The sequence below is a fragment of the Myotis davidii genome, unplaced genomic scaffold, assembly GCF_000327345.1.
Source record: "Myotis davidii unplaced genomic scaffold, ASM32734v1 scaffold415, whole genome shotgun sequence".
Classification (NCBI taxonomy): domain Eukaryota; kingdom Metazoa; phylum Chordata; class Mammalia; order Chiroptera; family Vespertilionidae; genus Myotis; species Myotis davidii.
This window is the reverse complement of record NW_006287951.1, coordinates 4,763,402-4,782,656: the sequence shown is the minus strand read 5'-3', so window position 1 is coordinate 4,782,656 and position 19,255 is coordinate 4,763,402. Positions and strand designations below refer to the sequence as shown.

At 44.2% G+C, this 19,255-nt stretch overlaps 1 protein-coding gene across 2 annotated transcripts in view; it reads right to left on the bottom strand.

Annotated features, from left to right (window-relative positions):
• Positions 1–16,760, bottom strand: part of CLDN18 (claudin 18) — an 18,419-nt gene extending 1,659 nt beyond the window's left edge. The window contains exons 1-3 of one of the 2 annotated variants that reach the window (XM_006759818.1): positions 16,541–16,760; positions 4,361–4,525; positions 2,931–3,048 (exon numbers count right to left, since the gene is read on the bottom strand). In XM_006759818.1, coding sequence (XP_006759881.1) covers positions 2,931–3,048; positions 4,361–4,525; positions 16,541–16,760 — 503 coding nt within the window. Of the gene's footprint in view, positions 1–2,930; positions 3,049–4,360; positions 4,526–12,142; positions 12,364–16,540 lie in introns of those variants that run through there. The other variant, XM_006759817.1, reaches the window with a different exon arrangement.
• Positions 16,761–19,255: the final 2,495 nt, after the last annotated feature.

Below are 19,255 nucleotides of genomic sequence, written 5' to 3'. Positions count from 1 at the left end.
CATTTTATTTTTTTTGCCCATTTTATTTATTAATTTTTTGTTAACCCCCACCTGAGGATATATTTTTATTGATTTTGTTTTTAGAGAGAGTGGAAGGGGGAAGACAAAGAAAGAGAAACATCCAGGTGGGAGAGGCACATCAGTTGGTTGCCTCTGCACTTGTGCTCTCCCTGACCTGGGGCCGGGGATCGAGCCTGCAACACTCTATCCACTGAGCCAAACCGGCTAGGGCCGTGGTGGGCAAACTGCAGCTCGTGAGCCACATGCGGCTCTTTGGCCCCTTGAGTGTGGCTCTTCCTAAGCCTTAGGAGTACCCTAACTAAGTTAATAACAACATACCTACCTATATAGTTTAAGTTTAAAAAATTTGGCTCTCAAAAGAAATTTCAGTCGTACTGTTGATATTTGGCTCTGTTGACGAATGAGTTTGCCGACCACCCTAGCCGCTAGGGTACCTTAGACATTCTTGATCAGGGTTAGCAACCGTGTATACCTATCTGGGACAGGTAAGAAACTTAAATGAGCAAAGTGGGCTAGGTGTAAGGAAATACTTCACTTTCTATAACTCTGTTATATGGAGGGGAAAACCACAAATGTGGTGATAAATGATTTCAGAGTTGGGCATTTGAGAGTAGTGGGGACTGTGGCAACCTGGAGAGTGTGAGCCCCAGTTAAAAGGGCAGCTGCCTCTCAGCCGCAGAGATGTTGCCCTCTGAGAATGAGGGCCCAGTGCTGCCAGCTCTGATTTTTTTATAAGAAGGTGAAAAAAACAGACCCTTGTGTGTATGTGATGTAAGTGTGTTTGCATTAGAAAATCTCTGTGTAGCAGGTACAATGGTGCTCTGCCCAGTTCCCCTGTGTCCCTTTATCCATTCCTGTGTCTCTCCCCCAGCTCCTGTGTTATTTTGCCTTTATCTGCCGGTCCTTGTGACTCTCCCTGAGTTCTGGCTTTGGTTCAGCCACTGGAGTCCCTTTCCCCACATGCACAGAGGCTGGCTGGTCTGAAATAGGAAAGACCCCACAGCTCCCTAGGATCAGGCTGAGTCCAAGCCTTCATCTGAGACCACCCTTCCCTGTTCTGCTTGTACCACACCCTAATCTGTCTCTCTGTCCTTAATATATCACTCACACACGGATCCTCAGGATCTGTTTCTGAGCAACCCAACCTGAGACACTTCTAACTTTTAAAAGTTGGTTATAAAATGAGATGTTTAGGTTAATACAAAACACCTTGCAAGCTGTCTACAAGGCAAGGGCAGATAGTATGTAGCTCTGGTCCAGGGTTTAGGTTCTGCAAGTGTTAGGGGGGCCTGGGCAGGGCAGGAACCAAAACCCCATCGATTGACTACCAAGATTTTTCCTGGTAGCTGTGCTATCTGTATAGAGAAGATGAAAAGACAGAAAGAGAGCCCTAACTGGTTTGGCTCAGCGGATAGAGTGTCGGCCTGAGGACTCAAGGGTCCCAGGTTCGATTCCGGTCAAGGGCATGTACCTGGGTTGCTGGGCACATCCCCAGTAGGGGGTGTGTAAGAGGCAGCTGAATCGATGTTTCTCTCTCATCGATGTTTCCAACTCTGTATCCCTTTCCCTCTCCCTTCCTCTCTGTAAAAAATCAATAAAATAATATTAAAAAAAAAAAAGACAGAAAGAGAGAAAATGCTGTCCATCCATGGAGGAAAAACTTCAGGAGGCCAACTGGAATCCTCTGATCTCAGTTTCAGGACTGAAGTTGCCTGTGAGGTTCTAGGAGATGGTGTGAGGGGGTGATGGCACACATTAGCGCTGGGTATCAGGTGGGTGGTAGGTGGCCCCCCTGGGCAGGGACAGTGACTCTAGGCACATAGAAACTGTGGGCAAGGTGGGCTCTTCTGATTTGCCTGTGACAGAAGGGCTTTCTAGGACATGGGACTTTCTATGCCAAAACTGGGAAAGTCCCAGGCAAACCAGAAGGAGTCGGCCAACTTACTTCTGAGTGGCTCTTGTAACCAAGAGAACCTGGGGGACCATCGAGGCAGATAAAGGCAGTTATACTTCCTTGAAGCAAAGCAGGGACACGGATGGGGATAGGAGTTCCAGGGAAGCCAGAGAGTAAATGGTTTTACCATGTCCTTATACCCTGTCTGTATCCCATAATGGTGTGGCTGAAGAAATACCAAGTGAATTTACTCCAGAGATGACCGGTTATTAGCTATAATATTTGCATTGCTCTCTCAGAACAAGGTCTTTCTCCTTCAGGGATTTGCTGCTGCTTCTTACTATGAGAAATGTCCCTTTGAAGTTGCTAAATGAATACACATGTTAGAATTGCTTTTTCATCTTTTAAAAGTTCTGCCCTCTCTCAGATACCAATTTATAGCGGGGTTTCATGTCCTTTTGCTACACCATAACCTCCATGAGAATTGTGAACTTGTCTTTACCCCAGCACTCAGAACAGTTCCTGGACCACAGTAGGTGCTCAGTACATTTGTAAAATGAATGAATTCATGAACAAGAGAAAGAGTCAAGCCGAAAGAGGATGAAACATTACTTTTCTCACCTAATCTTGCTCAGTTCTATTCAATCTTTTACCTGTCCCTAGCCGGGTACCCATCATGGACTAGAGATATGGGGTGATGCTCATTTACATGCCTTGGTTAATAGTGCCACTTTCATGGCCAACACAATGGGGTCTGTGTAACAGTGTTAGATAAATATCGTGAACTGTCACTGTATTTCAATGCGAATGTCAGATCAGCCTCAAGTCATATCACCAAGGATATTTCACTGAAATGAAGGTTATGAATTTACAGATCATTGTTGATTTACGATATGGCATGGTTGCCTCTGATAAATTTTTGCTATTTTAGGCACTGACAGTCACATTAGGCATATGTGTTTAATTGGATTTCTACAGCAATATTCACCATGGAATCCTGAGGTTAGGAGGTTACCTGGTTTGAACAGTCTGCACCATCCCACCCATGCCAGAGTACATGTTAGCTGTGGACATCCAGAAGTTAGTAACCAGCATGTTGGCAAACACGGACACTCCAGCGATTGCACAAAGACCTGTAGATAAAGAACAAGAAAGCTCTGGAGTTAGCTTTAAAGTGACCACAATGTTTCTGAGGCAATGTATACCTAAATGAGTGTAGAGGAATAGGCTTCAGAACATTCCATTCCTATAACAGACAGTTATTCCAAGCATCGACTATTGAAGTCCCACTGTGTCCTAGACATTGTGCTAGGTGCTTGGACTCTCTTATTTCTCTAATTATGGAAGAATTTGAATATGTGCAGAAAGAGATTTTGCATGCATTTTAGAACCAATGGTTATTAGTACAAACATTTGGCCCTAACCCGTTTGGCTCAGTGGATAGAGCGTCGACCTGCAGACTCAAGGGTCCCAGGTTCAATTCCGGTCAAGGGCATGTACCTTGGTTGTGGGCACATCCCCAGTAGGAGGTGTGCAGGAGGCAGCTGATCGATGTTTCTCTCTCGTCGATGTTTCTAACTCTCTATCCCTCTCCCTTCCTCTCTGTAAAAAAATCAATAAAATATATTTTAAAAAATAGTACAAACATTTGGGGCCTGGTTCTTTGACAATGTTAAGAACTCTTCTCTTAAAATCATTTTCTAGAATCTTACCAAAATAATGCCTTTTGGCGTTGAGTCACATGACTACCTTATGGTTGTGAATCCTATATAATAAAAGGCTAATATGCAAATCAACTGAACAGTCACTATGATGCGCACTGACCATCAGGAGGCAGATGCTCAATGCAGGAGCTGCCCCTGGTGGTCAGTGTACTCCCACAGGGGGAGTGCTGCTCAGCCAGAAGCTGCGCTCACGGCTGACAAATGCAATGGCGGTAGTGGGAGCCTCTCCCGCCTCCATGGCAGCACTAAGGATGTCCTACGGCTCCTGGACATCCCCCGAGGACTCCTGGACTGCAGGAGGGTGCAGGCCAGGCTGAGGGATCCCCCAACCCTGCACGATTTTTGTGCACTGGGCCTCTAGTCTCTTATAATGGGACTGGGGTGGCAGCTAAGAGGGACATTAGCACTCATTATAATTTTGCCAAACAAGAGCTATGTAATTTGGTCTGGCCCTGCCAAGGCAACAGCAGACAGGATTTGAAATTCAATAAATAACTTAATTTTTAAGTTGATAATTTTGTATGGCCTGCGAATGATATTATAAATATCTAAATGGCCCTTGGCAGAAAAAAGGTTCCTCATCCCTGCTGTAATCCTAGTGTGAAAAGCTCTGAAGTGTGTGCAAGCTGTGCTCAACAGGAAGAAGCAGTTTCCTCTGCCGGAATGATTCTGACATTCCCAGAAGCACGTCTGACAGCAGGAACCCCAGGCTCCTAGTTACCTGAGATAATGAACATGATTCCAGAGGTCAGTGTCATGTTGGCTTTGGCAGAGTCCTCCATGCTGCCAATGCGGATGCACTTCAGGGCAAAGATGGACACCAGGAGGCCAATGGCACCCAGGACGATGCCCACGATCATCAGGGCTCGCACCGCCTGCAGCATGGCTGTGGGTCAAGGGACAAGACACAAGCAGACAGACAAGATCATCGCAACATGATTGATAAAACCCAGCAACCACAACCAAGTAGCACTGAGTTTCTGAGGAACAGCAAATCCATAAACCATGACGCGAACCTTGTTCTTGTCAAGGGATGTGGAAGTGTGGGAAATGCAAAACCATCACTTACAATCCTCTGCTTGATGAAGGACATGCATGCAAATGCTTGTAGAATGAGAAAATTATGGACAGTTGGAGCTGGGAGGGCCCATGGAATTTCTCTATTTCATGTCCTTATTTTAAAGCTTGATATTCTGGGGACCAGGAAAGTGAAATGGTGTGACTAAGGTGGCATTAAAAATTATTGATAGAGCTTATAGTAAAACTGGTTGCTTTGACTTCTAACCCAAACATCTCTCTTCTCTAGTCTTTCCATGAGGGCTCAATGTTTCATATAGTTGTGTCCACTTTAGGAAAACCCAGTATTCATTTATAGCATATAATGAAGTAAGGTCACTAAGTGATATAACAAGGGCGCTGTATTTTTGCCTCCTTCCAAGGGGGTGACTAAGGCCATGGTGAACTGTAAGTTTTGGGTACTTATGAAAAGGTACTATATCAATCTCAGGCCTTTCAACATGGCCACACTTTACCAGCAGTTTCCTTTTCAGGATCAGTGGAAGTCGTAAGTCCTGCTGGCGCTCTCCTGCAGTGACCTTCCTTTTAAGGACACCCTAGAAACCTTCACTGATTTCTAGGATGTCCTTAAAGCGCAGTGATCAATCTCAACCGTTTTCTACTGAGCCCCATGACTAGGCACAAGATGGCAGCAATTAACAGGACAGATATGGTCTTTGCTCTCATGGAGGTTCTACCAAAGTGGGGAAAGACAGTCAGTAAACATGTCCATTGCAAGCATAATGAATCTTACAAAAGGAAGGCTTGATGTCTTCCAGAGAGAAAGGCTCCTAGCTTGGACAGTTCTAGTAGAGCAGGACTAAAGAACTGTGTGGAGCAAAGCAGAAAGCTCCATCCTACTCTAGTTGTCATAGCAATGAATGAAATATATTGAAAAAGGATAGGGAGATCATGGGGAATTCATTAAAGAGCCTTATGCGGTATCTGAGGAATGGAGGCTCTTTTCCACCAGGTAGCTCCCTGTGTAGAGACAATGGTATCCAGCTACTCTAGTTCTGTGCCACTGACCTCCATTTATTATTATTATTTTATTATTATTTTAAAAATGTATTTTTATTTATTTCAGAGAGGAAGGGAGAAGGAGAGATAGAAACATAAAGGATTAGAGAGAATCATCGATCTGCTGCCTCTTGCATGCTCCCTACTGGGGTTCAAGCCTGCAACCTGGGCATATGACCTGACTGGAAATCGACCTGGTGACCTCTTGGTTCCTGGGTGGACGCTCAACCCTGAGCCACACCCGGCTGGGCTGACCTCCATTTATTAGCTTCTGACTCACTTCTCTATAAAAAAACTTCTGGTTTTAACTTTGCTTCTCTCCTGGGAAGATGATTCTACAAGCAGCCATGATTAGTCTTGGTCCTATTAGCAACTATAGTTTCAAAGTAGATGTTTTGGTTTATGGTATGGATCAATCATCTGTGATCTGACCATTCATTCATTCCTGGGAGAATTGATCACAGTGTCATCTTGGACCAGCAGCTGAATTCTGATGCTAGAGCCATGGTAACCCCACTAAGGCAAAGAGAACTCATGAGAGCCTTCGAGTGGTCCTTGAATCGATTTCTAAACCAGGAGGGCTCTAGTGTGTCACCTGTGACCTCCCAAGCCTTGCCTGATGGCTTTGCTGGCCCCATAGGACTTTGGTAACAAACATCCTGTTCATTTCCTTATTGGCAAATGCAAGCATGTTTCACCTACTAGTGTATTCATTTCCATCTTTCTAGCACATGTCAGTGTACTCCCATAGTCAAACAACACATTCATATGCTCAACCAATCAAGCATCCAACTAGCTAACCCACCAAACAATAATTAACCAAGCAGTATAAAAGATGTCTTTTTCTCATTCTATTAAAACTTACTCTTATCCCACACTCTTGGAAAGGATAAGGTCATCGAATCTCTTTTGATTGAGTGATTCTAATATTTGATCCTGAAAACGTATCGCGTGTGTGCTGTGGCTATGGCTGAGGTATGTGACCTTCCCTGACACTGTTGGATGAGAAGGGAGGGCAATGCTGGCAGGTGGGAGGTGGAAGCACTGTGGGCTTGCCTGATGTGAAGAGTTGCTGCTGGTGTGCCATAGGAGCCGCTAGGTACTGGAGCTATGGCCAGATTGTCCCAGTCAGCCTTTGCCTTAGGCTTTCAGATGCCCTCTTGCCTCTGCTGGGGTCAGGTATGCATGACAAGTCCTCATTTCTTTCCTCCTCTTTCTTGACCTTTGGATTTCTGATGAACACTAGAACCTGCTTTGAACCAGGGGTCCACCCAGATCTTGAGCTCCTTTTTATATCTGGAATCTCCTTTTACCTTACTCCTATCCCTTTCTTTCAGCCTGCAGTTGGAAAAGACACGACTTTGTGTTATATCTTGTGGGGCCATTGTCAGATCCACAATTCAGTCAGGATGGAAGGACCAAAGTCTTCCATGCTTTGGAGAACCCTTGGGAGGTTCTTTTGAGAGTGGACACTGTGATGGAAGCAGATGCCAGGAAGTAGGAGGAAATGTTCTCTAATGCTCACTGCTAAATGTTCTCTAATGTCCTATGTCTAATAATAACCATGGTGATACATGGTTGTGACCCGAACTTCCTTTCTAGTTAGAAGATTTTACCAACTGGGATTCTAATCCTTTCCCATAGACAGATAACAAGAGAAACTGCTCCTAAAGGAGGTAGGTTTCTCTTTTAGCCACTCTGACTCTTATTTGATACTAGAGGCCCAATGCACAAAATTCGTGCAAGGGGTTTGGCCCTTGCAGTCGCGGCGGCTTGCCTCAGCCCTTGCAGCCCTGGCTTCCTCTGGAAGGTTGTCAGGAAGGTCATTTGGCTGTGTGGTCTAATTAGCATGTTATGCTTTTATTATTGTAGATTCTGAGCAAGAGGCATAGGCTTATCAGTCGATAACAGGTGAGTCAACAGGTTCTATAGATTGATTCCTCACACTAAAGGTGTGACTATAGAATTCTTTTTAATGAACAATGAGGCATTATCAGACATGAAGGGTGGGCAGAATTCAGGGCTGATAGAAGCAAACAGAAAAATGGGAACTTTATGGGTGACTGCCCTGCTATCTCCCTATTGCAAAATTTCTTATTCCCCTAAAATGAACTGATAAGCCAGGTGCCTTCAGGTGTGGTTCCCAACCTGGGCTGCACCTTAGCATCTCCTGGGGAAACTTTTAAAGAAATATTAATGTTTTGGCCCTACCCCTAGAGATTTTCATTTAGTTGTTTATTAACAAAATTTCAATTGTTTAACTTGGGAAAATTGACCTCAAGGGAGTTCAGGAGGAGGTGCTCAGAGTGGGGAGTTGAGAGGAACTGAGTGGCTGACATCACTGAGCTGGCTAAGGGTGAGGGTGGGGCTGATGACACAGCAAGTCACCAGGAGCCAAAGGCCCTGACCTGGGGCCTTTGATGGGGCTGGTAGAGGAGGGGAGCCTGGAGGAGGGAAGTCTGAGGTGAGACCTCAGAGGCAAGGCCCCTCAGAACAAGGTGAAAGGCCTAGATTTTCCATAGATCCCAGGGAACCAATAGGGAGGTCTTTTGTATCTCGAGAAATCCTACAGAATGGGTGCTGCCAGATAAGTTGTTAGGCAAGTAATGTAACTTCACTAAAACCTAATTTCCTAAACTCTGGAATGGGATAGAGATATCTTTTGCATAGAGGTATTGTGAGGATCAGATGCGAGTTGGCACCAGCATAGAACTAAGCCAGGTTCAGTAAATATCAGTTCCCTTCCCTTCTTTAAAAAGAAGTTACCTCTCTCCAACTCCTCATGGCTTTGGCTTGGACTATGTACAAACCTGACTCCTCTCTCCTGGTGACAAAACATGGTCGAGGATTTGAAAAAGCCATGGGTGAGGGAGTATAAAGGGCAATAGGGGAAGACGATTTGAGAGAGAGAAAAAAAAGGAAGAGAAAGGTCTGGACCAAGGAATGAGGGAAGATCAGGGAAAATGGGCTCAGGATCAGCTGGCAATGAACAGGGGAGGTGGCTGGTGGATGAGTCAGTGTAGGTGGCTAACATCCTCATTGACCTTTCTTTTCACCTCTAAGATGGGGTCCAACTATATAACTCTCATCATGGGTGGCCCCACCACAAAATGATGCCCCTCCAGTGACTAGCCCATGCTAGGGCTCGAAGCTTTGTGGGTGACTGCCCTGCTATCCACGCAGCAACTTCCACACCACAAGCTGAGGAGGCATTCAGATTCCTACATAACTTTGATCATGAGAAATCAGGGCAAGCATTTTTATATCCAAGATACAGGTTCTCTTGGACTTTGTAGATGTGTCCTCAGCTCTCTGTGGGATTTCCTTCCGTGTACAATGTGTCTACACATTTAGATGTTTGCCCACATATTTAAAAAGGCGAACACATCTTTTTTTTTTTTTTTTTTTTAAAGAAAGGAAATGCAGCTTGACCAGAAACTAGGAGGCTCCTGCAGATCTCATTTCAGCTTTACAACCAACTTATAATCAGTTCACCTCCTAGCGCCAGTTTCTTCTGCCATACATTGGGGAAAGACAAGCTGGTTTTACATGATGATGAGCATTAGACTTTATGTGAAACAGCCAACTGTAAGAAGAAGCAAACAAGGCAGCTCCTTTAGAAAGGATCCGAAGAGCAGTTTCATAGTTTTTTACCTTAAGGATTTTTGCTTTAGATTTTATCAAAGATTTAAACCAAAGATTTAATCTTTTATCAAAGATTTCTCCTTTTCTGCCAATTCAGTCCCACGAAATGTCTTTCCTGGCTTTTGGTGGAATCCTGATCCCCTGACCCAGATGGGCAGGGCTGGGGTACACCTTTTCAATGGCTGCCTCGGTTTCTCAGCTTTTGGATTTGTGAGCAGAGTCATGAGCGCAGAATATGCTCATGGCTATCAGAGTGCTCTGGGTTTGGTACAAAGGTTTGTGGGCTCCTACCCAATATGAGGATGTGAAGAAGCTTCAGGGAAGAGGTGGTATTTGAGTGGACCTCGCATATGGGAAGATTTGTGGAGACGGCATTTGGGGGGGCATTTGGGTAGTGGGAACAATGGGTATCCAGGACCAAGCCCCACGTATCGTTAATGGACAGGGAGAGACAGAACTTGACAATGACCAGAATCAAGAGAAGATTTCCAGGAAAGGAGGATATAAGCATAAGTCAGGAGGAGAGATGAGAGGCAAGAAGGAGAGGGACTGATCAGCTGGATGACCAGACAGGATGGTGTGGGGCCTACAGAGCTCTGGTGGAGAGGCCGGCCTGGAACAGGAGAGGGAGGGGGGATTTTGTTCCGCAGAGGGTAGAAATGTCAAGGGGGAGAGGAGCAGAGTTTCTCTCAGTAAAACAAGACAAATGGGTTTGGCCAATTAGAAGAGTGGGAATATTTAGGAGCTCCACATATGGAAAGGTAAAGAAAGAGCAAGAGGTTGATAATGTGATGAGGTTCCGTGAAGAGGTTATGAAGCATAAAGTCATGGGATGTCATGCCTTCATTTTGAATATGAGGTCAGTCATTTTTCTTCATTTAACAGTTCAACAATCCATGGTCTTGCAAGTCCCTTCTGACCTCTCCCCTCACACTACAGCATGTCTCTCCTTCATAGGGTTCCTTTCTTCCCTCTGGCCAGGTTCGCCCTCCCCTGCTTCCCTAAGCAGGTCTTCCATATAGTCTGTGGTCCTGTTGATCCTGCAATACAAGTAGCTTCCAAAAATGGAATACATAACCCAATTCTTCTACTCTGCCATCCATCTTCTATTTCTTTCCAAAAATAAAGATGAATTAGTTAAATTGCTTTTCTCAATTCAATTTCAAGGGCTTTGCAGGTTCTTAAGAGTTTCATGCACATTTATTTCCATCTATCTATTCACAAGGTGTTTGTTTCAAAGGCAGAACCCTACACTATTTTCCTTTCCTCACCAAACTCATATTTTGGACGCTCCTCAGAGCCATTTAGCCTGACCTTTTATGTTCTCTTTTCTTTCTTCTTCTTCTCTCTCTCCGGCCCCCCCCCTACTGGGGATGTGCCCGCAACCAAGGTACATGCCCTTGACCAGAATCAAACCTGGGACCTTTCAGTCCACAGGCCAATGCTCCATCCACCGAGCCAAACCGGTTAGGGCACTTTTTTTTTTTTTAAACACAAGTAGAGCTCCCATAATATCCTATGATGTGTATTTAGTTCATCTTCAGGGGTGAAAGAATGTCACTTTTATAATTATATTTAAATTCTGACATTATTATAATATAATTATAGTCCTATAATTATATATTTTTTATGGATGGATGGATGGGTGGACTAAAATAGATGAATGAATGAGTTAATCATTTAGAATAAATGATTCATTTCAAATCATTGAAGAGTGAGTGAATAATTTTTGCCAGTTTCTTCATCCTGTATACCTCGAAATTTCTGAATGTATTTTCTGAATTTAAACCTGAACACTGATGGAGAAAATTTGAAGTATTATCTACTCGACAAGAAATCTGTACTCCAAATGGGGAGGCAAGTTAAACCATAGAAACCAAGCCATAAAAATGAGAATCAAGTGAAACATTACGGAACATAAACTTTGAATGCTGCAGGCATTCAAGGAACGGTGAAGTCTGCCCTCCAGTTCAACATACTTGCCACTTACTCCTGATCCAGTAGGATAAGGAGAAGGTAGAGCAAATAAGAACCAAAGTAAGTGGGCCAGGCCATCAAAACAGGAGGAGAGTTGAGATCAGAATGGGGTTAGGAGGGAAACTCAGGACATTGAGCCCTTTGGGTTTCGTTCAGTGAAGTATGCGTTCATCCACTGTTCACTGTCCTAACACATGCCCGATGCCTGTGATAGTTAATGTGTCAACTTGGCAAAGCTACGGGACACAGTTATATAGTTATATTCTGACATACATTGTTTTTTAGGCGTGCATACCAGAACTTCTCACCATAAATGCAGAAAAAGACTATAATTTAATGGCTATCTATATATTTAGCACCCACAGAGACCCAACTTTTCAAAGAAAAATTGAATAAAAAATGAAATAAAATTAACTCAACTTTTTGGCTGTAAGAAAATAGTCACCATCCTACTTTCTTATTCCTATGTATGTGCAGGCAGGCGCAAGTCACAGGCACATACATGCACGCAGTTCATTTCCTCCTTGAGGAACCCTGGTCTGTTCTGGTGTCATGCGCATGCCCTTACCTCGGACCCATCCTTTTCGAGACCTGCTCCCTCATGACCAGTTCCTTTGAGGAGGATGAATTCTCTGATTTTTCTCCCCTATGAGATCGCCCTCTCTGACTTGGGGCCAACTCCTCCTGGTCACACATTCTATTCTTAGCCAAACCTGTTCCCAGCTTTCTCCTGGCTGCAGTGGGAGCTCGCAGCCCCTTCCTGCCCTCACCTGGTGGGGCCCCGGGGGTCCCGCCCAGCGCCTACCTGGAAGGCCCAGGATGGTGAAGAAGGGCCGGCACTCGGTGAACCCTGAGCTCTGCCTCACGCAGCTCCGCCAGAGCCCTTCGTACTGGAACACGGAGGTGACCGGGCTGTCGTACAGGTCCTGGGTGCTCCACATGTCCATGCCCGTGGCGGTGATGCAGCCCGCCAGGCCCAGGATGGACAGGAGGAAGCCCACCACTTGGCATGTGGTGGTGGACATGGCTTTGGGCCTCTGGCACTCTGGCCTTCGCCGCCTTCCTCCGGTGGAAGGTGTGCGCCTGCCGTGCCCCGGGGGGGAGCCGCGCTAATCAGATGGTTTCCCTCAGCTCTGGGTGTTTGCTCACAGTGTTTTCCTTAGATAGTTCAGTTTCACTCTTGGTTCAAGGGCATTATTTTCTCATTTGTTAGGGAAGCGGCCCCAAGAGGCACTTGTCCTGCTGATCTGCCCGGCCAGCTGGTTTGAGAGCAGGGCGGGCTGAGTGGACGCCCTCCCCCGAGGCCGGGCCCCATTCCTGGTTCTGGCTCTGCCCCCAGCACGCCACCCTCCGGGGAAAAGCTGGTGTGTCCCCCCCTGAGATCCCCACAAGCCCTTCCTTTGGGCCTCGCTCAGCTCAGGAACCACCCGGCTGACCTCACTTTTGAAAAATGGCCCAGGAACCTCCATCTTAAACCAGACTTTCAGATTTTCTCCTCACAACTCATAAACCACTTTTCCTTTATATCTGTTCATTTTAATCTTACAGCAATGGGCAGGGCGGTGTTACTACTTCCCCCATATATTTTTTTGTGGGTAGGGGATGGGTCAAGTGAGATACAAATAGTTCCAGGAACTTGTCCTAGTGAAGCACAGATGCTTTAAGTCAGGAAAGGTGGCGCTCCCTCCTCTAGTCCTCTCTGGTGCTCTTTCTCTATTTCCACATAGAGAACGAGGGTCAGACTAAGTTGTCCCCACTTTTGAGAACAGGAAGCCAGATCCTAGAGCAGTGATGGCGAACCTTTTGAGCTCGGCGTGTCAGCATTTTGAAAAACCCTAACTTAACTCTGGTGCCGTGTCACATATAGAATTTTTTTGATATTTGATTTTTTGATATTTGATAGTAAAACAAAGACTTATATTTTTGATATTTATTTTATATATCTCAATTCCATTTAACAAAGAAAAATCAACCAAAAAAATGAGTTCGCGTGTCATAGGTTCGCCATCTCTGACCTAGAGGAATTGGGATGAGAAGACATGAGGTATCCTATTGACCCCCACCTCATGCCACAAGAAGCACATGAAGACCACGTGGCAGTCATAGAAGCTTCCACAAAGGCCAGAGGAGGGACTCCGGCTGGCTGGACCCTGATAGGTTACTGGGAGGCCTAGGATCTGCTCCTGACACTATCACTAACGCATGCTGTGCTGGGTGATTTGGGGCAAACTGCTGAGTTTCTGCAGGTCACAGTGACTTCATCTGTAACATGGAGACTAAACTAGGACACTCCAAAGCCCTTTCACATTTTACATACAATCTTCTACATTTTGCAGAAACATTTTCACTGCAATTGATAAAAGTATCAGGAATTATATAATCACACAAAAGAGAGACTTGGCCAGAGATCAGCCATTGCATTTTGTCTACACATTTTTTTTTTTTTTAGAATTAATTGAGCTGTGCATTTTGCCTCTGAATTTAGATACATTTTAATTAGAATTTCTCTAAATCTATATTTCAAGGCCCTGAAACACACACACACACACACATACACCCCTCTAACCTGGACAAGTTCTCCAGGAAACAAGACTGAGCAACTGGACATTTCAATGTTATCTTGGGTGCACCCAACCACCGCTCTCAGGACTTTATTCCCAGCAAACACAGAAAGCAAATATGAAAGGTCTCCTTCCTAATTTGAATGGAGGCAACACTTCCCTCAACCACACACCTTGCTTTAGGTCCTGTGATCAGGGTTAGCAGATAATGAAGTATGAGCCAGAAATCCCCCAAAAAGAGAGTAAGCAAGAGTCGTATATGACCAACCTGTGGGTCGCGAACAATGAAAATACATCCTGCATATCAGATATTTACATTATGATTCATAACAGTAGCAAAATTACAGTTCTGAAGTAGCAACGAAAATAATTTTATGGTTGGGGGTCACCACAACATGAGGAACTGTATTAAAGGGTTGCGGCATTAGGAAGGTTGAGAACCACTGCCCTAAGGTGATAGTGTTGTTGTCTCTGTACCCCCTGAACTGAGCTACAAGGCCAAGTCTAAAAGGTAGAGAGGAGACAACTAGCAAAAGTGACTGTGGTCTCTGCTGGTGGGCAGGGATTGACCAATTCGTTTGGAAAATGTTGGAGTCATTCAGGAATGATTCTGTCACTGTTTCTGTGGGCAAAGTCCATTTTACTTATTTCAACCAAGACACAGGCTTTTTTACTCATAAAGAACTATCAGAGTTTGGTTGTAAGTTGTTCATTTTATGACTTTTGTCTGACAACCCCCAACACATTGACTATAATATCACTAAAATAATAAGCTGATAATGGAAAAATTAAAGAACAGGTTATTACAAGTTATCTCTTCTCACTCCCATTTCCCTATGCAAATGTTTTTATGCAAAATTTCAAGACAGGGAAATATGGTTTAGGTCTAATGAATCGAGCTTTCTTTCTTGTTTGAGATGGTGACAGTAACTTTATTTTTTGGACGAAGGAAAGGTTAATTTTAAAGAATAAACTAAAGCCACCCCTATGTAGGCAGAATACTGACTGAGTAGAGAGAAATTGTAAGGCTACGTGCTTTTTTATGTGAAATAAACATTGACTCTGTTTTACAACATCTGGAAGATGGGATTTTTCATTTCCTAGAGTTTCTGTGCTTTGAAGTGAGGTGACCACTGTCCCAGCTGCCATTTCCAAAGAGTGAATAAGGTCCGCAGGGGAAAAGCTGGCTTCCCCATTCATGGCAATAGGTGTTGTTGTTGTTTTTTTTTTTAAATCAAATGTAGATCTAACAATACTAATAATTCACGGTTTGATTATAATAATATGTAATGATAATTCGTGGTCTGATTCTGTCTAACAATAATGTAATGATGTCGGTACTACTTCGTTTAGTCATTTTTAAAAATGGAGCACATGTTTTGCTGACTTCTTAGGGAAAATCATCCCTATATTCAGGGTTAAATATGGTTCTGGCAGAGCCATTTCAAGTTATAGATTTCCAGGAGCTTATATTATTTTACCGATACTGGAGAATAAACTTCCCTCACCTTTGCTTTACCATTTTTTAGGAATATAAATATAAATCATGCATGGTAGTTAAGCAAAAATGGTGGTCTAATGACAATATAAAATAAAATATGGGAGGAGTAAGATTAGTAAGCTAGTAATAAAAATAATCAATACATCTATTAATTTAAAAATATATTAACACATTGTACAGGGTGGGGCAAAGTTAGGTTTATAGTTCTTCATTAAATAATGTAGTAATTAATTAATAAATAATAATACTATTTGAATAAACTCTGTGTTGCACAAACTCACAACGGTATACCTACTTTTGTACCACCCTGAATATCTCTAATTTCTGATTCCACCTTTTGGTGCTCATAATAGAAAACTTGTAGGTAGTGATAATTTTAACAAATCACTCATAATTTTAAATCCTAGACAAAATTTCTAATACTTCCTTTTTATCCATTCTCTGTATATAATTTTTACCTGATTAAAAAATCATACCATTTGATGTTTTTCTCTTTTCACTTCATTGCATACATGTACAACCAAAGCTTTGTAAACACCATTTAATATATTTAATGTTAAATGTTTAGTTTGATATGAGTAAAATAGTATTTTAATAGGAGCTTATTAGTAATCCATTACACAGAAGTGTTATTATTTATCTCAACATCGTCTATTCCTTTTAAAATTTATTTTGTTTTTAATTTTTTTTCAATTATAGTTGACCTTCAACATTATATTAGTTCCAGGAATACAGCATAGTGGTTAGACATTTACATGACTTACAAAGTGATCTCCCTAGCAGCTGGGACCAGGCCCAAGGGGGCCTGGAGAGAGAGTCACAGTCCCCAATTCAGGAAGGAGAATCTTGGGGCTAAAGTCTGGGCCCCCTGAGTCCTGTTACTGTGGGTGATTGAGACTCAGTGCCATTGCTCACACAGAGCTTATTTTTAAAATGTGCCCCTTGGGGAGAATTGGGCATCACCCAGTGAGGGGAACAGGAGCCCTGACAGCGCCAGAAAGCTCCTCTCCCTAAGGTTTCTGTGGTCTTGTTCTTACCCTGGTGGTGGGGGCTGTTGCTCCTCCCTCCCCAGCAGTCCCGCCATGGTGCCTCAGGCAGAGGCCCAGTGGCCCCTCCCAGCCCCCCCGCCACCAGCCCTTACCTGGCAGCCCCAGCATGGTGAAGTAGGCCCTGCACTCCGTGAAGCCAGAGCTCTCTCGGACACAGGAACGCCACAGCCCTTGGTAGTTGAATACAGCTGTCACCGGGTTGTTGTACAAATCCTGGGTGCTCCACTGGTCCATGCAGGTGGCAGCAATGATGCCCCCAATCCCAAGAAGTGAAACCACAAACCCCAAGCCCTGGCAGGCGGTCACGGCCATGGTGGGGTGCAGCGTAGACACCGGGCACCACACGCCAGAGAGACAACACAGTTCTGAGAGCGTTGAGTGTAGGGATAGAGTTTTCTGGGACAGACTGGTGCATACGTCACAAATGGGCCGTGAAATGGAGGAGGGGACTCAACAGTGCCACCTGGGCTCAGCCTGCTCCTTTATCTACCTAGGTGAGATAATTTCCACAACACGGTACCAAGACCCATTTGTTTTCCACCATATGTACACTCTCCTCGCTGTTTACCTTTTGAGGGAGTTTCTTTCCTGATTAGCCAGGTTTCCTTCCGTAGAGGGTAAAGCAAGTGCAGAGGGCACTCTTGGAAGGCCCCGCAGGTTGGCCAGTCAGGGCCTCTAGGAGCTAAAGCCACGAAATACTTGGAGATAAACGGGCTTCATCCTATGGCCCTCCCAAGGTGCCATTGCCACTTTAATTTAAAAACTTAGGTAACACTGGTTATGAGGCAGGATGAAGTACTTGTTAATCACGGCAGTTAAGTTCTAGAGTCACCACGAACACTAAATTAGCAAATACTGAACCATTGCCCCTAGGGAAATACAGAGTTAGGTTCCTGGGAGCCTCTGAGGGCCACAGAGTCATCAACTGATCAATAAATAATCTTGTTTTGTGTTTGTTTCTGTTTAAAGATACCCAATTTAATATTTATTGTTGATTCATTAACGTTGACCAACAGCACTGTAACTCATGCCTGAACGAAGCTTACATAATACCACACATGCTTTTCCCGGAAAGGCACAAAATAGCCTTTTTGCACTGGGAGACACTAGACAGCAACTTCAGCACTAAGATTGGGGGTCATTATAAATAGAGAAATTTATTTCACAGAAATGTGGAAACATGGCACTAAATGCGAGGACACCTGATGACAGTAGGAGAGCTGAAACGAGGGGGCAGAGCTTCGTCTTGTTCTTGGGCAGCTAAGAGCATGCACTTCTAGCAGCTCAATGCACGTGTCCAATAATGACCGAGGAGGTGTTTTGAGTATTGATTTTGGGGTATAATTTTAGTGAGTAGGTAAATTTGCAAATATGAATCTTCAAATAATCAACTGTCGTTATTTGGTGGGACTGAGTAGTTGACGTAGTCAAGCTGCCTGCAGCTTCTGTGGCTTTGACTCAGCCCCCAACAGAGAGACTGTGGAGGAGGAAGGCAGCAAAGGGAAGCAGCAGGAAGGCCCTGGGCTCCGGGGCTAGGCAGCCCAGGTCCAATCCTCACTCCACGGCTGACTAGCTGTGTGGGACCACAGCTAAGTCACTGAACCTCTCTGAGCCTCATTGTCTTCATCTGTAAAATGAGGTGATAACCATTTTATCTTCCTGGATTGTTTTGTAGATCAAATGTGATTATGCATGTGAAACGCTAAGCATTACATGGGGAGCAATACACTCAGACAATTGTAGCAAACACAAAGCAAGAGCAGAGGTCATAGCTTGGTGATGGGCTCGGTCTTGGGGCGGGCTAAAGTCAGAGCACACATTCAGACTCCCAGTAATGGGGTAATTGTGAAGCCTGAGATGAGAAGAGAGAATTCTGACTTAAAGTGCCCTTCGGTGACTGCGAGACTTGCTCCTGGTACCTCTGCCCCTCTGGCTGCCAGAAGTCCACCTTCGCCCTGTGGCCAGGGAATACTCCTCATGTCTAACCTTCTGTCCAGATGGTCAGCATTCAAGGATTGTTGGGAAACTTGTAGAAATTTTTATTTTATTTTATTTTTTACCAATCTGGGAAATAGGGGCAAAGCATTTTATATATGTCCTATAACACGTGAAGGTGTTCATGTCCTAACTCTGGCATTGTTGTAAGATTTTGCTTATGCCATTCAATCAAAATTGGCCCTCTGTTTCCCAGAGAAATAAAGACTATTTGTCATTGACAGTATAGAAAATATTTTGAGAAATAACAAACTGAATACCACTGTGTCCAAAGGTCTCCAAGCACTGAATGTGGGCTCTGAAAAAAACAAATTCAGATTTCCGGAAGTGAGAGAGCCAACCTGTCCCTTCCAGGTGAAATGTCCTCACCAGATTCTGTAGGAGAAACTCAGCATGTTCTTGACATGAGCGCATGTTGCCAAGTCAGAGATGACTCAGAAAAATGACCACTGAAACCTGATTTTCAGCCTAAGATGGGTGTTCCAGGCATATTAGCCATGTAGTGACTCATTTCCACTTGGTTTGGCTTGTGGGAGGAACAAGATAATGCTCCCCTGACTGTGGACAGGGGTATAAATGATTCAAGTACCCACCCCGTTTCAGTCTCAGGAGTTCATTCGAAAGCCAATAAGCATGGCCAACCAGAATACCATCCAGCATCCACTGGCTTTTTAGATCTGGATGTTTTTGAGTCTCAGTTTGAGTGTATAAACTTTTAATAAAAATATGCCTCGTATATTTGGAAAATAATTGAACATTACACATCCTCTCAGGCAGGACAAAAATTAGGTCCCTATTTGTCTGCCAAACAG